The sequence below is a fragment of the Petaurus breviceps genome, unplaced genomic scaffold (genome assembly GCF_028583685.1).
Source record: "Petaurus breviceps papuanus isolate PSGF00001 unplaced genomic scaffold, PetGlider_PUasm1.0 90865, whole genome shotgun sequence".
NCBI lineage: Eukaryota > Metazoa > Chordata > Mammalia > Diprotodontia > Petauridae > Petaurus > Petaurus breviceps.
In genome coordinates, this window is record NW_027187367.1 from 4,345,123 (window position 1) to 4,363,666 (window position 18,544).

General features: G+C 45.4%; 3 protein-coding genes across 5 annotated transcripts in view; 2 read left to right on the forward strand and 1 right to left on the reverse strand.

Moving 5' to 3' along the window:
* Positions 1-1,247: 1,247 nt before the first annotated feature.
* On the forward strand, positions 1,248-6,945 carry LTA (lymphotoxin alpha). Of its 2 annotated transcripts, none has more exons than XM_069073704.1 (4): positions 1,248-1,692; positions 5,414-5,500; positions 5,604-5,721; positions 5,856-6,945. In XM_069073704.1, the coding sequence occupies exons 1-4, from the start codon at positions 1,690-1,692 to the stop codon at positions 6,263-6,265; spliced, it is 618 nt and encodes a 205-aa protein (XP_068929805.1). In that variant the 5' UTR covers positions 1,248-1,689; the 3' UTR covers positions 6,266-6,945. The 2 variants fall into 2 exon arrangements, with proteins under 2 accessions (XP_068929805.1, XP_068929806.1); XM_069073705.1 differs by lacking the exon at positions 1,248-1,692 and adding an exon at positions 4,830-4,954.
* Positions 6,946-7,833: 888 nt separating this feature from the next.
* Positions 7,834-10,631, forward strand: TNF (tumor necrosis factor). The gene is made up of 4 exons (XM_069073706.1): positions 7,834-8,247; positions 8,674-8,722; positions 8,939-8,983; positions 9,341-10,631. The coding sequence occupies exons 1-4, from the start codon at positions 8,062-8,064 to the stop codon at positions 9,760-9,762; spliced, it is 702 nt and encodes a 233-aa protein (XP_068929807.1). The 5' UTR covers positions 7,834-8,061; the 3' UTR covers positions 9,763-10,631.
* A 3,508-nt stretch (positions 10,632-14,139) lies between these two features.
* Positions 14,140-18,544, reverse strand: part of LTB (lymphotoxin beta) — a 61,788-nt gene continuing 57,383 nt past the window's right edge. Inside the window, exons 1-4 of one of the 2 annotated variants that reach the window (XM_069073310.1) lie at positions 16,259-16,430; positions 15,743-15,788; positions 15,508-15,576; positions 14,140-14,837 (exon numbers count right to left, since the gene is read on the reverse strand). In XM_069073310.1, coding sequence (XP_068929411.1) covers positions 14,359-14,837; positions 15,508-15,576; positions 15,743-15,788; positions 16,259-16,420 — 756 coding nt within the window. In that variant the 5' untranslated portion in view covers positions 16,421-16,430 and the 3' untranslated portion in view covers positions 14,140-14,358. Of the gene's footprint in view, positions 14,838-15,507; positions 15,577-15,742; positions 15,789-16,258; positions 16,431-18,544 lie in introns of those variants that run through there. The other variant, XR_011165490.1, reaches the window with a different exon arrangement.

Below are 18,544 nucleotides of genomic sequence, written 5' to 3' on the forward strand. Positions count from 1 at the left end.
GGCTGAGACCCATCAGGAGGATTGTAGGAGGGGAGAGTTAGGGGGAGCCAAGACCAGAGAGGGAAGCAGCCCCTCTGTGGGGGAGTGGAATTTCAGTTGCTAAAAATAACTTCAGGGGAAGGAGGAGGAAAGGGCCAAATTGTGTAACCTGGGCTGTCTGTTCTTGGGTAACCTGAGGTCCACACCCCAAGAACTAAGCCCTGCTTGCTAGTCTCCCAACTAGAAACAAAGCATCCAGACCAGGCTTCTCAAGGAATTCAGACATTAGTACTTTGGAAATACCATCAACGCCCCTTTTAACCCCTACTGCCTTTCAGAATTTAAGGAATTGTCCTGACTCTCTTCCCAATTCTTCTCCCACCCCATTCTTCCCTGCCTCACCGCCCACCCCAATTCAGGATTCTCATTTCCTAGTCCCAGCTCCTGCTCCCCTCAAGGACCCAGAAACTTTGATCTTTTCCCTTGGTCTATAATCTCTGTGATGATATGGGCCCAGTCTATACTTCACAGATCATTATCTCCCCTTCCCGGAAACAATGGTTGAAGCTCTGTGGGGGGAAGGGAGCTCAGAGGTCAGGTGGGGATTCCCATGGGGGACATTCCTTACTCCCTCCTCTGGCCTCCCCATACCTCCCACCCCAGCTTCCAGGAAACAGGAGGTGGGAGTAGAGATCAGACAAAACAGCTTCCCTTTCAGCCCACTCCCCACCCAAATCATACACTCTGCTTTAGTTCTGAGAGAAGGAGCTAGAGGAAATGGAAGAAGATGCCTTTTCCTGCCTGTGGGTGCTCATTCTCATCTATCCATTATGTTAGAAACTGAATTTTTAGATGCAGAGTTCACATTTGCACAGAGGAGTTCTAGAGAGTTAGGGACAGGGCATTAAGTTGAGGGTGCCTCTGGGGAGACTAGTGAAAACAAAATGGGAGAGGGAAGTGGACACAGTGGTCTCTGAGAGGAGATGAAGTCTCCAATCACCCTTAACTCTTCATTCACCCTACTTGACTTAGTTGCTGTATCTTTTTGATTCTAACTTCATAACAACTTCATCCTCTTCCAGTCCACCCTAGTTTAGGCTCTTACCATCTGTACTCTTTCCATGGTTGCCTAATTGTTTCCCTTCATGGAGCCTCTTTGCTCTGCAATATGACTGCCAAATTTATATTCCTAAAACACAGGTCTGACTAGGTCGCTGCCCTGCTTAAGAAACTGCAGGATAAACAGACTGTAGAATAAAATATAAATGTTAAACATTTAAAACCCTTGACAATCTGGCTCCACTCTGTCTTTCCAGGCTGATTACACATTATTTCCCCCTCAGTCACTCTATTTCAAGGCTAATGGTCCTATTTTGCTTCCCCAAACAATTCTATTCTCCATCATGACACCTTAGACTTAGGCCATGCATTGTTCCATGCCTAGAATGATCTCCTGGCTCCCTCCAAGGCTCAGCTCAAGTGCTGTCTGACAGGGGCGTTTCCCTATCCTTCCAACTATTAACGTCTCTCCCCTCAAGAGATTCTGTATGTATTTTATATACACTTTATGTTTTCTTACCTATGTACGTATTGTTCCTCTCCTTTCCCTCATTCCCACTCCAGGAGAATATAAAACCCTTAAAAACAAAGGTTGGGGTGGATTTTTTTTGTTTTTGGATCCCCAGCACATAGGAGCAGTGCCTGGCACACATGGTAAGTATTTAATGAATGTATTTTGAGATTTAATTGAACTGAATGGGAGTATGGATGTTATTTGGATGTAGATATATGGATATAGATGTGATATGGATGAGATTTTCTGAGTGAGACAAGATTGGGGTGTAGGACATGTCTTTTGAAGGGATGGTGTGGTCTCTGGGAAATTGAAGAAGGTTCAGAGGGAATTGCTGTGATTTAGAAAGGACCTAACTTGAACTGTGAACAGCCTGGGCATCCAGTTCCTCATAGAGCCTGTAGACTTCAGAACCAGCATGCAAAGAACCCCAGGGTTGGGAATAGTAAGGTTTATGCCCTGGATAAGAGGGCACAGTGAAGAGAGGGGACAGGAAGTACTAGTACCTGGGCAACCCCTCCCCCTTCTACCCAGAAGAACTTTTTCTTTATTTCTAAGTACATTGCCTCCTCCCTTACAGATGTTATATAAAATATATATGCAGTTATCTCCCACCACCCCCAATTCTCCAACTCTTCTCAGGTCCCACTCTCAAGTGTCTGGCCCCCCAGCCGTGAAGGGGGTTCCCCTGAGATGAGGGTGAAGTTCACTTTCTCTCACCACACAGTTTCCGGTTCTATGTCTTGCTTCTGAGACCGATAAAAATACTGGTCCCTTAGGGGCCCTTAGCTTCCTCCGACCCTTGGGGCCAGGCACCCAGGCATCCTGTGCCTCTGTTCTGGGGGGGGTCAAGGATCCCCCTTATTAGTGACTCAGGTTCTTAATTAAGAGGTGGAGAGGGGTGAACTATGTCCTTGTGAGCTCTAGGATCAAAGTCAGGAATTTGGGTTACAATAGAAATTGTATTGGAGTCAGACTGAGAACCAGTAGGAATAATGTTAGAAATGAGGCTAGTGGGATTGTGTGTCAACACTAAGGTTTGGGATTACTATTGAGGTTGGGATTAGGGTTAGGGTAGAAATCTGTGGCTAATATCTGAATCAGGGATAGGATTGGGATTGAGATTCAATAAAATCTAAAAGGGATTTTGGTATCTGGGAAAGATACCAAAGGAAGAATTAGATTATTGATGAGGCAGATGTTCTCTCCCCTAAAGAGAATACCTTTGTACCTTTCTTTTGACGCATCACATATTAACCTTATATTTAAATTATTTGGATATATGTAATTTCCCCTACTAAATTCAAAATACTGTGAGGACAGCTATGTTTCATTCATCTTTGTAATTCCCATGGGAACTTCACTGTGCTATATGTTTAACAAACCTTAATTGAATGAATAGGTAGGGTTAGAATTGGGTTTAATAGGATGAGGTCAGCATTAGTGTTGGGAGTTCAGGTAGAGGTACAGATTAGGGTTGGAGTAAAGGTCGTATTCATATTGAGTCTAAAATGCCAAATGGGTTTGGAAGGTGAATATTGAAATCATTGCGAGGTGGTTGGCTTGGATTTGAGGTTAAATTCAGGGTTGGAATTCAGAGTTAGAATTAGGATTAAAGATAGGATTAGATTAGATTTGGAATAATGTTGATTTCCAGGCTGGGGTTGGGTTAGAGGTTTATTTGAGTTCTCTTTCTGTGTGGAGACTCCAATGATTTCATTTCTTTGCAAAAGCCTCCCCTGCTCCATGTCACCATAAAATTAGGTAAGAGCCAGCTCTTCACATCATCACCCTTCACACACAAGGAAACCTTGCCACCAACCACCTGCCTCTCCACAGAGAGAAACGAAGTCCTTAATTTCTGAAACTGAGAACAAAATGAGATCTGCCCTTCCTGATGGGATCTTAGTAGAATGTCATAATGTCTTTGACACCAGTTTCAGGTACCCTACCTCAGCCTTTGACTTTTCCAGTCTCAAAATGAGTTCATAACCCTTCTCTCAATTTATCTGAATTTCTCTATCCCTCAGTCTCCCCTTCTTGATTCCTCACTTTCTTCTTCTCTCTCTCTGGATTCCCCCCTCTCTTGATCCTTTAATCTTTGTCTCTGTCTCTCTCTGGCCCTCAGTCTATCCCTGATCCCTTTCAGCTCTTCCCACTCCCCTCCTACCAGGTCTCAGACTCCCCAACCTCCCATCCTTCAGTCTCTTCATTTTCCTCTATTTTTCTCTGTATCTCAGTCTTCCCCTCCACTCTGTCACTGTCTTTCAATCTCCTTTCTGTCTTTCACTGATATTTGGACTGGGTATGCATCATATTTATTTGATTCCATTCTTCTCAAGGGTCTCCTTGTCTTTTATCTGCCCACAATGACAGAAAAACTGGGTCAGAAAAAAACACAGAAAGGAACAAGAACAAAAGAAAAGACTAAAAGAAACAGAGATGGCAGAAAGATAGTGAGATAAAGAGACAGAAAAGCCCAGATTTAAGGAAAAGAAAAGAGAAATCGGTAAGGGAAAGGGAAAGAAAGAAGTAGGAAATGATAGAAGGGAAGGGAGATGGTGACATACTTGGAGGATGAGGGATAGATTTGAGAGACAAGAATGAGGGGTGTGTGTGTTTTGCTCTAGGGGAAGTAGGGGAGTGAGTTGAAGTATATTATAGCCAATATACCTTATATCATGTATGTAGTAGCTCAGAACATGGAAGGACAGTTTTGTACATGGGAAGTCTTGTCAGCTGCATGCTGCTCACACTAACAATAGTTTGCCTGTCATACTCAAGAGATTTATGTAGAATACACAAAAGATAATTATGCAACTTGAAGGGGTGAGATTAGGAGGGGAAGACAATTCTATGCAGACTCAGTCTGGAAGAGGGAATATGTCACACATGGCTACATGATTTGTTCTTTGTTGACTCTCAGCCAACACAGGCTAGAGACAGGTAAACTTTATGTGGGCTAAGTAATATGTAATTTTGAGACATCAGGAGTGTGTGTATAGCAAGTGAAATAGATACAAATAGTAGGGAATGAGGAAAATGGGGGTGGCATAGTCTGTGGGGAGAATGGAGGGAATAAAGAAGGAAATAAAGATCTGGAAGATCTCAGGACTCTTTCAATTCAGTCACGCCCCCTCCCTTCATATTCATGTTACCTTCCCCCTAAACCTTCCTAACCCCACTCCCTTTTCCCAGAACCCTGGTCTCCTGGCCCAGAGCCTTCAGTTCTGCCTCTCTGCCTCAAACTTTCCTGCCTTCGGCAGAAACATCAGCTCCTTCTTCTAAGCCCCGGGGGCTTCCCCAGGCCAGGCTAGGGCCCTGAACCCTCCCGCCCTGCTGCCTCGCTTCCTCTATAAAGGGACCCAGGCGTCCGGGCCCAGGAAGCCCAGCTCATAGCAGGTAGGGGCCCCTGGCTGAGACACTTCTGAACCCTGAACCATTCCCCCTGGCCCTTAAAACCCCCTGATTCCACATTCCCTCACCATAGCTTCCTGGTTCTATTATTTCCACCTGCACCTCTCTGGGTCTGCTTTGGGCTCGGGTCTCTGACTTTCTCTCTGTCAGTCTCTTTCTATCTGCTTCTGTTTCTGTTCCTCTCTACCTGTTTCTGTTTCTCTGTCTCATTTCTCATTTCTGTCAATTAGTCTCTCTCTGTACTTCTGTTTTTTTTTCTCTACATGTGTCTCTGTCTTGGTGTCTCTGTCAGTTTCTTTATGCCAGTATGTTTTCCGTTTCTTCCCGTTTCTGTCTCTCTTCTTGTTTTCCATTTCCTTTCCCTCTTTCTCCCCCTCCCTGCCCCCCCTCCCCCCACTGTCTCCACCCTGGCCCCTTCTCCACTTTCTCTTTCTCTCTCCTCAGGTTCTTCCCATGACCTCATCTGGAGTCCTGTACCTCCTGGGGGCGCTGAGCCTCCAGGTGCTTTTGCTGCAGCCACCAGTGGCTCAGGTGAGAGGCAACAGGACAGGGGATGAATTGGGGGTCAGGAACTTAAAGGGGCAAGAAAGAAATCTTGGCTCTCTGGTGCCTTCTTAACCATGTTCTCTCATAGGGGGCTCCCAGTCCTGATAACTCCCACTCATCTAGCCCAGCCCCACCACAGACAGCTCAGCATCTCAGCCAGAAGAGCCTCAAAAGAGACAGCCTCAAACCAGCTGCCCACCTTGTTGGTAAGAGCCTAGGTGTTACACCTTCTCCACTTCCCCCATAGACCCAAGCATCCAGCTCCAGTTTCTTCCCCTTAGTGACCTGTACATCTGTTCTCTAGCCCCATAACACTCCCTGACTTCTGTCTCTCCCCTAGGAGATCCCAGCGTCCAGGACTCTATATATTGGAGGGCAAGCACAGACCATGCTTTCCTCCGAAATGGCTTCTCTCTAAGCAACAACTCCCTGTTGGTCCCCACAAGTGGCCTCTACTTCGTTTACTCCCAGGTTGTCTTCTCAGGAACCAGCTGTTCTGAGATTACTCCCACCTTCCTCTACCTGAGCCATGAGGTGTTCCTCTTCTCTTCCAAGTACCAATTTCATGTGCCTCTCCTGAGTGCCCAAAAGTCTGTGGGCCCAGGGACTCAAGGACCCTGGATGAGATCAGTCTACCAAGGAGCTGTGTTCCTGCTCACCCAGGGAGATCGGCTGTCTACTCATACAGATGGTGTCTGTCACCTGCACCAGTCCCCTAGTAGTGTCTTTTTTGGGGCCTTTGCACTATAGAGAAATAGAAAAATAAAGAGGAAAATGGCTTACGGTCTACTACCATGCCCCTTTCCTCTGTTCCTACAATTTCAAGGGTCTGCACCACCCACCACTCCCTGCCTCCACCATTGCTTCAGTTTCTTTCAAGTATTTCCCTTCTCTGCAACCTCCAGAGATGGAATTCTGGGTGGTTTGAAGGCACCACAGGTTGGGGGTTGAGGTGAGGGCAACCACATACACCACCACTCCTGACCCACTACCAGATGTTGGACTGAAAATTTCAAGTCTAAGCAGAAATACCCAGACAAAAGTAATTTGATTGGCTGGCTGGTAGTCTGAGTGGGGTTTAAGCCTGGCCATGGAAAAAGAAAGAAAGAGTGTGTGGGGTGGGTATTAGGGGTTGGTTGGGACAGGGAATGGGGAAAATTATTTATGAATGGTGATTATTAAGTTATTTATTTATAAAGAATCTGAGAATGGGAAGAGGAAGATAGAAAGGCCCAAAGATATCTCAGGAAGATATATCAGGCATACACAGATGCCAAATAGAGAAAAAGTATTAAAGGAATGAGGGTGGGAGGGAGGTGGTTCAGGTTAGAAGGCGAAGGGCTTGTGGAAATGGGGATAGCAGAGTGCTAGGATCCTATCTGGACCTATGTTATGTCCTCAGGAAAGTTCAATAAATATTTTTCCTCTGAGATGTCTGTCTATCTGTCTGTCTGTTTTAAGGATGGGGTAACATAGGGGTCTTTATGGAGGGGGACACAAAACAGGAAGATGTTAAGGACCATGTTGGAAGGAAAGGATACGTGATGAAACATGGGGCATTTGGGGAGAAAATACATAAGGCCATGGGAAAATGAAATATGGGGGGCTTAGAAGACTTGAGTGATAAAGATGTATGGGGGAGGTGATATCAAAGAATATAGGGGGCTTCTGAGAAGATATACTCTGACATAGGGATGCTCTGAGGGGGTCATGGAGGACTTGGGGAACCTACCTCGAGGAACCAAAAATTCCTGTAGGCCAAGAATGATGGAGTCCAGACGTCAGAATGAAAGGAGGACCTTCCCAGGCCTGGTTTCATCCGCTTTGGGATGTCCCTACTCCTTTCAGAAATTCAGATCCCAAACCCCAACTTTCTCCCTTCTCCTATCTTCTCAAGGGAACTCCAATCCCAGAGTCCCAGACATCTGAATCTGGAAACACTAAGCTGGCCACTTAAGCCTTAGTCTTTCTTGAATGGTATCTCAAGATCAAGGGGCCAGAGTCGTGGAGAATTAGAATTGGAAATCAATTCAGGACACCTTCCCTCCTACAATCAGTGGGGTTAAGGGGAGTGATATCCCTGTATTCTTGGGTTTCCTCAAGTCCAACTTTCCAGTACCCACCCCCATTGGAAGGAAGAAACTGAGAGGAGTTTGTGGACGGTCCACAGGGCCCCCACTACAGCTTCCTCCAGATGAGCTCATGGGTTTCTCCACCAGGGAAGTTTTCCGCCCGCTGGGTGAGAGAGCCTTCTCCCCCGCCCTCCTCACACCCTCCCCTTGGGGCATATAAAGGCAGCTGCTCACTCACCCAGTTGACAGAAGTTGCCTTACAGAGAACATCTGGGGTCTAATCAGAGAGGGAAAAAGTGCTCCAAGCTCTCTGAAATTCTTTCACCCCTTAAAAAACACCCAAACCACTGGGTATTCTCTCTCTCTCTGTCCCCTGGGCCATTTGCCTCTCTGCATCAAGCAACTACGAATTTGGACTTCAGTCTCTCCTAAGCAACACCACTGGAAACTGAGCAGCTCCACAAAACAGGAACCATGAGCACAGAGACCATGATCCGAGACGTGGAGTTAGCAGAAGAGGCACTCCAAAGGAAGGCAAAGGGGCCCCAAGGCCCTGGACACTACCTCTGCTTCACACTTATCTTCTTCCTTCTTCTTGCTGGGGTCACCATTCTCTTCTGCCTGCTGCATTTCGGGGTGATTGGACCCCAGAAAGAAGAGGTGAGAGACAGATAATGTTTTCTAGTGCCTCACAAATACTTGGCCATAGAAATAGGAACAGAGAGGGACTGGGGGAGCCAGTACAGATGGGGAACAGAGGATAAGGAGATAGAGAGAGGGAGAAATTTGACAAGAGATAGAGGGATGGGGAAATTGCAATAAGGAAGACAGATGGAGAAAAGAAAGATAGAGAATGATAAAGAGAAAGGAAGGAAGGGGAGAGAAGAAATAGAGATAAATGGGGAGATACTTAGAAAAACAAAGAGAAAGATGGAATTGATAAGGGAGAGAGATATGAGGGGAATGAAATGAGATGAGAATTATGAGAGGCATGTGTAGGTGCACCGAGGTATGCATTCCAGTCTCTCCTTAACTCTCTTTGTTCATAATTCATCACTGACCTCTTCTCTTTTCTTTCTTTTCTAGGAGTCCACAGATGCCTTTCTTGGCATGAAACCTCTGACCCAGAGAGTCAGTAAGTGTCCTCTGTTGATGACCCCAATCTCCTAAACCTTCATTTCCAAGAGGGACATATCTGGGAGGAGGCTGGGAACAGGGATGGGAGAACAGTTCTTAGGGAGAGAAAGCATCTCTGAATTTTTATTTCTGGTGGAGGGAAAGGGAAACAAAAGAGAGCTAAAGCTCAGTTTTAAACTTTCATTTCTTCCTTCCCTTTTCTCCCCCATCCCAGTATCCCATCAGACTGGAAGTAACAAGCCTGTAGCTCATGTTATAGGTAAGAACCTGAAACTTTGGAATTGGGGCCAAGTGGGGCCTGGAATCAGGGGATGGGCTGGAAGTCAATATGGAACTTTGGGGATAAAGCAGAACCTATGGGGGAAGAAAGATTGGGAGGGAAGGAAGAGGGAAAGGGTGGACAAGATGCCTAGAACTGGAAGAACAGGATGAAAAGAATAGAAAAAATCAAGGGATAGGATTCTATGGGGATGAATAGAACCTGAGGGACATGGTATAAAGAATGTCTTGAACTTTAGAAATAAGATGTGGGGAACAAAGTTTGGGGAATAAAATGTGGAAGATGAAACTCAAACGAAACATATGGACTCAACTTTTCCTTCCTCTTTCCCTACAGCTGATTCCCAGGCAGTGGGGAAGCTCCAATGGTTGAAGAATCGTGCCAATGTCCTCGTGAGCAATGGCATGGACCTGCAAGACAACCAGCTGGTAGTGCCATCCCGTGGGCTCTATCTGGTCTACTCCCAGCTCCTTTTCAAGGGTGAAAACTGTGCCAATGGACCCCTGTTCCTCTCTCATACCATCTCCCGGGTTACACCCTCCTACGAAGACAAAGTCAACCTCCTTGCTGCCCTCAAGAGTACATGCCAGCAGGCAGCACAAGGAGCTAGGGAAGCCAGTCCCTGGTATGAACCAGTCTACCTAGGTGGTGTCTTCCAGCTTGAGAAAGGTGATAAACTCAGCGCTGGCACCAACTATCCAAACTATCTCGACTTTGCTGAGCCTGGCCAGGTGTATTTTGGGGTCGTTGCACTTTGAGAGGAGCATGGGAATCATATCCCTGCCCCAAGCCCTTCCTCACTCCTCCCTCACCTTTATCAGTCTTCCTTCATGCCCCTTGGGTGCCTTTCTTTTCTGGGCCTGAAAATTGGTTTACAGACTTGGAACTAGAGTTTAGAACAATTTAGAAAATGACAAAAGACATTGAAAAAACAAGGGTCGAAAGAGTCCAAAGTAGTAATATAAACTGGTATTGGCTTTATATCAAGGATTGTAGAAATCCAGGGTCCAGAATAACATAAAAATCCATCAAGAAATTCATGTGCTGAAACAAATTTAGAACCCAGGACCTAGAGTAGAGTGCCCAGCACACAGAGCAAGGGCCAACTTTTGAAGCCTGACCTAAGGAAAAGAACCCTCTTTATTTTAGAACACTCCCTGAGGTATATATCTGATCTAAACACTGAAATGAATCAAAATCCAGATCATACCTATTCTATTTATTGTAATGCAGGAGCCCTGCCATTTGCCCCCTCGAGTGGCTTCTGTTATTTATGACTAGATAATAGGTTTATTTATTTATTTATTTGTATATTTATTTATTATTTATTTATTCTTGAATATATTTATTAAGGAGATTAGCAGTCATGGGGGACCTAGATGTTGAGGTTTCCCCAGCTCAGGAGTATTTTCTGTGAAAATGGAGTGAAACCAAAGGGTGCTCCTATCCCTGCCCTTTGCCCACTCTACTATCTTCCTATTTAAAAAAAAAAAATCATCTGATCTTATTACATTGCTGATTTAGTGGCTGTGTGTCGCTGTGTCTCTGAACCTCTGCTCCCCAGGGGAGCTGTGTCTGTAAGCACCCTATTTGTCAGTGGTGAGAAATAAACTTTGCTTTGAAAACACTTGGAATTTGATGAGACTGTTTTTATTGCTTATTTAAGAGTTGAAAGTGTTTGGGAGATCACAGTGCATTGAATGATTCAGTTGTTTTATTTCCTCTCTCTGCCTCATTCCAAGGTGGGAAAACCTTCCTGTTTGCCTCCCAATTCCTTCTCCCCAGGATGCAAGAGCCTTCTTTACAATCCCTTCCTCATCTCTAGTCCTTAGGTTGCAAGATTGAGAATCCAGGAAATCTCACAGAGATAAAGACTGAAAAAGCATCCTTAATACCCTGATACTTAGAGAGAGAGAGATAGCTTCCTCCTTTACCAAGCCAGCTGAGACCATCCTATAAGAGCTTGCTCAATACTACTCTTCAAAAATTCCAATTATCATTGCTTATCCTCTCCTCCTTTCATCCTTCTTCTCCAAAGGTCATATTCCTACCTGTACCTTGCTCTGGTTCCCCCCTACCTCCAGTACCCATCTGCTTGACTCCTTCCAAACTCCTACAAACATGTTCAGGTCTTTCCAATCTTACAAAAATCTTCCCTTGACTCTTGACCATTGATCCCATCTCTCCATTTCACTACCAACTCCTTGAAAACTTCATTTATTCCCAGTCTCCATTTCTTCCATCCATTCCTTCCTAGATCCCATGCAACTAGCTTCTTGCCCCCTCCTACACTCCTGTGTTCCCCTCATCTCATCTGAAATCAACCTTTCTTCTTCAGTATCAATAACCAAAATTTCTTTAGTCTGGGAAAGCAGGAGTTTGTGGAAGGAGAAGGATCTCATATCAGAGGAAGAGGGGAAATGGGATTCTGTATGTATTGGGAAAATTCTCATATTAAAGAGAGAGATTATGATGTGATTGGGAGTCAGCTGTTGTCATCCCACATGATGTCAATGGAACATCTGCATCCCCCCAAATTGACTTTCCTCCTTTCCCTGGAGTTTTTCAGGTGTTACCAACAAAGAGAGGAAGTGTGTCATTTTGGAGAGAGCATTAAGCAGAGTCAAACACCTGTCCTGGGCACATTGTGTGACCTTAGACAAATCATCAATGTCTCTGTACCTCAGTTTCTTAATCTGTAAAATGAGAGAGCTGGACTAGTAGCAACTGTCATTGCCCAACTCATAACCAAAAGGAATTGCCTCTATAATATACTTGACAAGGAGTCATCATTTAACCTCTCCTTGGAAAGGAGGGGGAATGCCCCACCTCTCAAAGTAGATTGTTCCACTTTTGGACAGCTCTTGGAAGTTTCCCCGGAAATCAAGTCAAAATAATGGCCTCTTTAAAACTACTCCACCTGGCTCTGCTCCTGGTTCTGCCCTCTGGGGTCAATCAGGACAAGTTCAATCAATCCCTCCTCCATAGAACAGTCTTTCAATTACATGAAGAGAGCTATCACTCTATCACCTTCCCCTCCCCACCAGTCCTTTTTTTCTCTCCAAGTTTAGCATCCCCTGCTTCTTCCAGCAAAGGTCTCTAATTTCCTTTCCAGTTCTAAATCCTATGAATGCCTATGAGAGTGGAGCCAGGCAAAGGAAACCATACCTAGAGAATTGGGAATTTCCAATTCTGGGCATTCCAATTGCTATCAGGGGAATTCCCCACAACTCAGGTGAAGTTTCCGGATTTTGTGGCCTGAGAGAGCAGGGGAAGGACCACATTCCCTTTGACCTGAGTCACAGTCAAAGAACTTCCAGGGAGTCAGGTGTCCAGTCGCCCAATTTCCCTCCCCCACAGACTCCTTTCAGGGATATAGGTTTCCTGTAGTCTCAGCTTTCCCTTGCCTTTCCTGTTCTCTGAGGAATGAGGCTAAATAGATTTGAGGAAATCAGAACCAGAACAACAAAGGCTCTTCTGAAATAGAACCTGCTGCCCAGTCTGGTGTCTCTGATTTGGAATACAATGGGGAAAGGAGGCTGTGGAGTAAGACAGAGAGAGACAAAACTATAGATGGACAGAGTTTTCTTCTCCCCACCTACTCCTACCTCCACCCCCAATTTTGCTGTATAGATGAACAAATATGTTATGTTTCTCAGGGCAACTAATTCTTCGGAGAAATGAAAGTAGTCAAGGCCCCATAAGAGAAGAGTGACCTAGATAGAGTATTGGGTCCCCCATCTGCTTCCTCCACACTGGGACTCTAAATGGGTCAATGGTGGTGGGGCGGATGCTCTAGCTGTTACCCCATTTCCCCCACTCTTCCTGGAACTGGTGACCTGAGGTGTGAACTGGGGACTAGGACTTTCCATTCTACCTTGGATTTAAGAATGTTTTCCCCTGAAACTTTTTTTTTCTTTTTCTCTTTTGCCTCCCCAATGACATGATAATTTTCTCCCCCCACCCACCCCTATTTTCCCTCTCTAGGACACAACAGTCTTTCCTCTCTGATATACAGAGACTTTCTCTCTAAAATAAGATGCTTCCCTCCATATTTCTTCCAACCCCTTATCTCTGGCATAAAAGTCCTGGTCCCAGAACTCTTCAGGGGAAAGAAGCATCATAGTTCCATTGACCTAACTCAGGCAGAGATCATTAGGTGGGGCCCAGACATAATCCCTGTATGGCCTCACCAACGTTCTAAACCCTGGTAATTTTGGATGATACAGCTAACTACCACTTACACCAAAGTCTTTCCCTTGATGGAAGAATTTTGCTAAAACACACACAGTTCAACTCCCTTTTTCCTCTTTAGTCTTTAGTCTTCCCAGGCTAAAAAAGATATTTTTTTTTAAAGCAATTGAGGTTAAGTAACTTGCCCAGTTATTTTTTGTGTGTGTGTTAAGTATCTGAGGCCAGAACCGATCCTGGGTCCTCCTGACTCCCGGGCTGGAGCTCTTACTCATTGTTCCACCTAGCCGCCCCTAAAAGAATTTTTGATTATTGATACTGGAGGGGAAAAAAAAGCTGATTTAGGGATGCTATAAAGAGACTAGAGGTAGGAACAGAGACTGATGATGTAGTTGAAGTATCTAGGTCCCTTTGACCGACTGTTCTCCTTTCTCTTGAATTTCTCAAATTATTCCTGGGCTAGGAACTACCTCCTGCAAACAGCAGTTCAGACTTGACAAAAAAAGGAGTGCCAGGCTGGGGTGGGAGTAGCTTTACAGAGTGTTGTGAGGATGTTTTAAAATTTAGCAGTGACACTTCCCTTTACCCTCAGTCTGAGATGGCATATGGTACAGAGGAAAGAACATTGGATTTAGAGCCAGAAGACCTGGGTTTGAATCTGATCTCTCCCACTTACTACTTGTGTGGAATTGGGTAACTCACTTAACTTCTTTGTACCTTGATACCCACCTTAATGAAGGGGTTGGACTAGATTATTTAAATCCTAAATCTATGATCAGACTGAGTAGAGAAATGAATAGAGGTGGGGTATACAACATGGTGGTAGTGTCTTGGATGGGATGATTATGGTATGGAAATGGAGTGTGTCATGGTGCAGTGACGAGCAAAGGAAACAGCAAAAGATAGGGCAAAGGAGGCAAAAGTCATCTTTATTATCAGGAGAAAACTTACAAGATACTCTTGGGTTCCTTGTTCAAGAAACTCTAATACAATTATGATATAATTTCTCCCTCCATCCAACTATTACCTCTAGGACCTATCCATATGACCATTTAACCTTCACTTCCCCTAGTGACCCTTTACTGTACAATTCCAACCCCCCCCCCCAACCAGGTCACTGACACCCCCACCAATGACTATTTCCCATAGGATCTAGGTGTCCCTCATCCCACCATTACAGCCCCGAAGAATGTCTTCCCCCTCCTGAAGTCCACCAGGTCAAGGTGACTGACATTAACATAGATCCTCTCGCCCCCTCGTAGCTGAACCAACCCTCCAAACCCTACAGTGGCATACCACAAAGTGCCCTGCCCAACTCCCCGGGCATGCTGCACAAGAGGGGTCACGGTCTCAAACCCTTGAAGCAGCAGTTCTGGCTCCCCTGACCCAGAGGCCCCCCTATCCCGAAATAACTGACTGCTGAGAGTGACAGGGACTCCAGGGTCCCCAGCCTGATGAGAGTGGAACTGTTCTCCACCAGAGGGAGCTCGGCCCCTGTAACCAATGTGACAGTAGAGGAAATAAATTCCATCATGTGGAAGGGCCAGCAGCCCTTCATCCCCCAAGAATTGTGTTCCACTCTTCAGAAATGCTTCCTCGTATCCTGCCACCCAGCGCAGCCCATGATCTGATTTTGAGATACCTGTGGAAAAATAAGGGCGAAATGGTGACCATTGTCTCCTTAAGAACCAGCTCTTGAGCTAAGTGATTCCTGATCAAGCAAGTTTACTTGGAAACTGAGTAGGAACAGGCTGAATGAGTGGGGAAAATGTTGGAAGATTCAGGGAGGAGTGGAAATGGGGGAGAAGAGTACTGTACAGCCCAAGGGACTTAACATTGAGTTTTGTGACCCACAAGTAGGTCTTATTATGGGAATACAGATCTGGGTTTATGGAAGAGAGAACCTTTACAAGTTCAGGTTAGATTTTCTGGGGACCACAAGATTCAAGGTGCTAAAGGAATGAGAGAACCAGTGGGAGGCTAGGATGTGAGTCTAGGACAGTAGGACAGAAATTAATGGAAAATGGAGACTGGAAATAGAACAGACGCCACTAGGGAATAAGAACAGAGAAAAAAAAGAATAGGAAAAGATCAGGGAACCAACTGGGGAGTGTGGACATAAGACAATCATAAATGAAAAAGGAAGCCAATCAGGAAAGGAAAGGGGAGACAAAGAGCCCCATGGAAAAGCCAGTGAGGCAGGATGGGTTTTGACTCCAACTCAGGTTTGCTCTAGATTCACTCCAGGTTTATCTCAAATTTTCCCAAGTTCAAGCCTATCTCCACTTCTCTTGGTGAATCCAAGCTCTTACCTATGAGGTGTGCAGCTGGGGGAATGGAACTGAGATCTGGTCTGGACTCCACCGGCAACTTATGGAATCCTAGAGAGAAAGAGAGAGGAGGGTGGGGAGGGGGGAATTGAAGGGTTGGGAGAGTCCTTGAGGGAATCAAGATTCTGAAGATCATGAGCCAGATAGGGTTTGGGAGTTGAAAGGGGGTAGGGAGAAGGAGCTGGGACTACATTTAGATACTGGGAACCACCCTTACCCAATTGCTGCAGCAATTGTCCTCCTGGACCAGAGGGGTCAGCTACCTGGGTGGGAAGACAGTGATTTGAAGTTCAAACATGGTCAAGGCTACCTCCTCCACTTGGATCCAAGAATTAGATTCTTCAGCTCCAGGCTCTCTTCCCCCCAGCCAGCTCCCATTTCCCAGGGCCAGAGAGTCATAGCAGTCAGTGTGAAAAGAGAAAAGAGGGCATAAATTCTGAGAACCCAAGGAGAGGTAGAAAAGTTCAGGGAGTATAATCCACAGGTGCCAGGAAAACACAAGACAATGGATGAGGCAAATTGGGGAGGGGCGTTGTAGATGCTCACACAGGAACACAGAATGGGTGGGGAAAATATTGGAAGGGGATATAGGGATACCAGATATTTCACAGAGGTGAACAGTAGGAACCTAAGACACAGAAACTCAGAAAGAAACCAGGGTATAGAAAGAGAAAGAGATGTTCCACAACAAAGGTGTGGTTTACAGAGAGAGACTCAAAAAGCCACTGTTCACCTGTCCCCCCTGTTCTTGGGTCATCAGGGCCAACACAGTCAGGACAGTGAGGGGTACAGACAGCAGCAGAGTTCCCAATACTGCAGCTCCTACTGAGGCCAGCAAAAGGCAACCCTTCCTGTTAGGTCCACCAGCACGGGTCTCCAGCCCCGGAGCCCCCATTGATGCACTGAACTAGGGCCTAAGCCAGAGAGGAGGGTCTTTCATACCTCAGGGGTGGGGTTACCATCACCCCACACACAAACACCATGTACACACCTGTCTGGGACTTTCCAAATACCCCTCCTCTCATCATGGTTCCTCCCCACCAACCCCCAACCAAGTTTCCTGTTTACCCAGAGGTGGGGCAGGGCAACTAGACGCCTAGATTCTCTGAACTCGGGAAGGAGGTAGGGTGCTGTATAGCTTGATGCCTGGGTCTTTTAGGGGAATGGGCACTGGGGGAGGGGAAGAGAAAAGAGATAAGGTTTGTGTGGCTGTATCCTTATATGCCCAGGGGAAGCATCCTAAGTACCCCAAATCTGTCTTAGTAATGAATGTTGGGTGGCAGGGCTCAGTCCCAGCCACAATAAAATGCAGCTGAGGCAGATGAAGAGTTACTGAGGACTATATCTAAAGAGATAAGCAGTCAAGTATTAGGGTACTAGGGTATGTAAAATCTAATATACAGTTTCTGCCCTCAAAGGGCTTACAATCTATTAGGTGCTAAGGTTGGGTGACAGATAGTAACATGTATAAAACTAACACATAATATAGGACATCATACCAAGGGAAAGGTGATGACAAAAATACCTTACAAAATGCACAGAGCTCTTTCCCTATAACCATCCTTCGAGGTAGGTAGTACAAGTTTTATCACCAGATTGCAGATGAAGAAATAGGTTCTGAGATGTTAAGAGGCTTATCCTGTGTCAGATAGCAAGCACGTATGTGGTGCAGAATTTGAACCCAGGCCTTTTGAGTCCATTTCCAATGTTCCTTGAAGAGGCTGCCTGTAGCATATGTCATAAAGAGATCTGAATTTGAAGCCAGAAGACCTGAGTTGGAATCTTTGATCTTCTACTTATTAACTGTGACCTTGAGCAAATGATTCCTCCTTTCTCTGAATCTCAGTTTCCTCATCTGTGAAATTGGGATAAGATTTACATTTCTTTCTTCAATCACTTGGTTAATAAACATCTACTACATGTTTATTATGTGCCATGTACCATACTAAGTATTAAATCTAAAAGTGAGACTGTCCCTGTCCGGAAGTAACTTACATTCTACTAATGGGTTACAATATGAGTACATAGAAAGGAAGGAATAAGCATTTCTATAGCACCTACTATATACCAGGTATTGTACATGCTTTACAAATATTATCTCATTTGATCCTCACAACAACCTTTAGAGGCAGGTGCTGTTATTATCTCCATTTTACAGTTGATGAAAATGAGGCAAACAGAATTTAAGTGACTGATCATAAAGCTAGTCAGTGTCTAAGGCTGGATTTGAACCCAGGTCTTCCTGACACCAGGCTTCCACTCCATTTTACTCCACACTGACTTCAGTGCTCTATCCACTGTGTAGTATATACAATAATAGGGGAGGGGGGAGCTGACATCTGGGGAATCAGTGACTGAAAGAGAAGGCTTGATAGAGCTGGGCCTTGAAGGGAGCTAGAGGTTCCAGGAGGCAGAGGTGAGAAGGGAGGGCATTCTAGACATGGAGGTTCTCTCTGTTTGTCCTTCATTTTCAAAGAAGAACATGGCATCAGGGAAATGATGACATGACTTGCAGTTGACTTTGATTTGAGTGAGGGAGGCCCCTGTGCAAGGTCACCAGCCTCACTTTCTCCTCCAGAACCATTTGGATCCAGTGACCAGATATTCATCAGGATGACTGGAGATGACTCAGGATGCAATGGGAGACCCTAATCTTTTTAGGCTAAAGCCTTTTCAGGTACTCACTTATAGTGTGGTAATGCTCATTCAGGAAACAGGCCTCTTTAAGAAGTGAGTCAAGGGATGGCCCCCTTAATTAGAAAAAAAAATCAAATCAGGCTGGGAGGGGAAGACCCTCAGGGTTGCTGTTCCAAAGAGAAACATTTACCACTGACATTCACTCAAAGCCAGGAGGGTGCAAAATACAGTCATTAAGTGGAGCTTGGGCAGGGACCTACTGTGGTCCAATCTATGAGCTTCAGAGTGAACTGTGTTTAAGGTTTTGTGAAGGAAAGAAGGAAGGAAGGAAGGAAGGAAGGAAGGAAGGAAGGAAGGAAGGAAGGAAGGAAGGAAGGAAGGA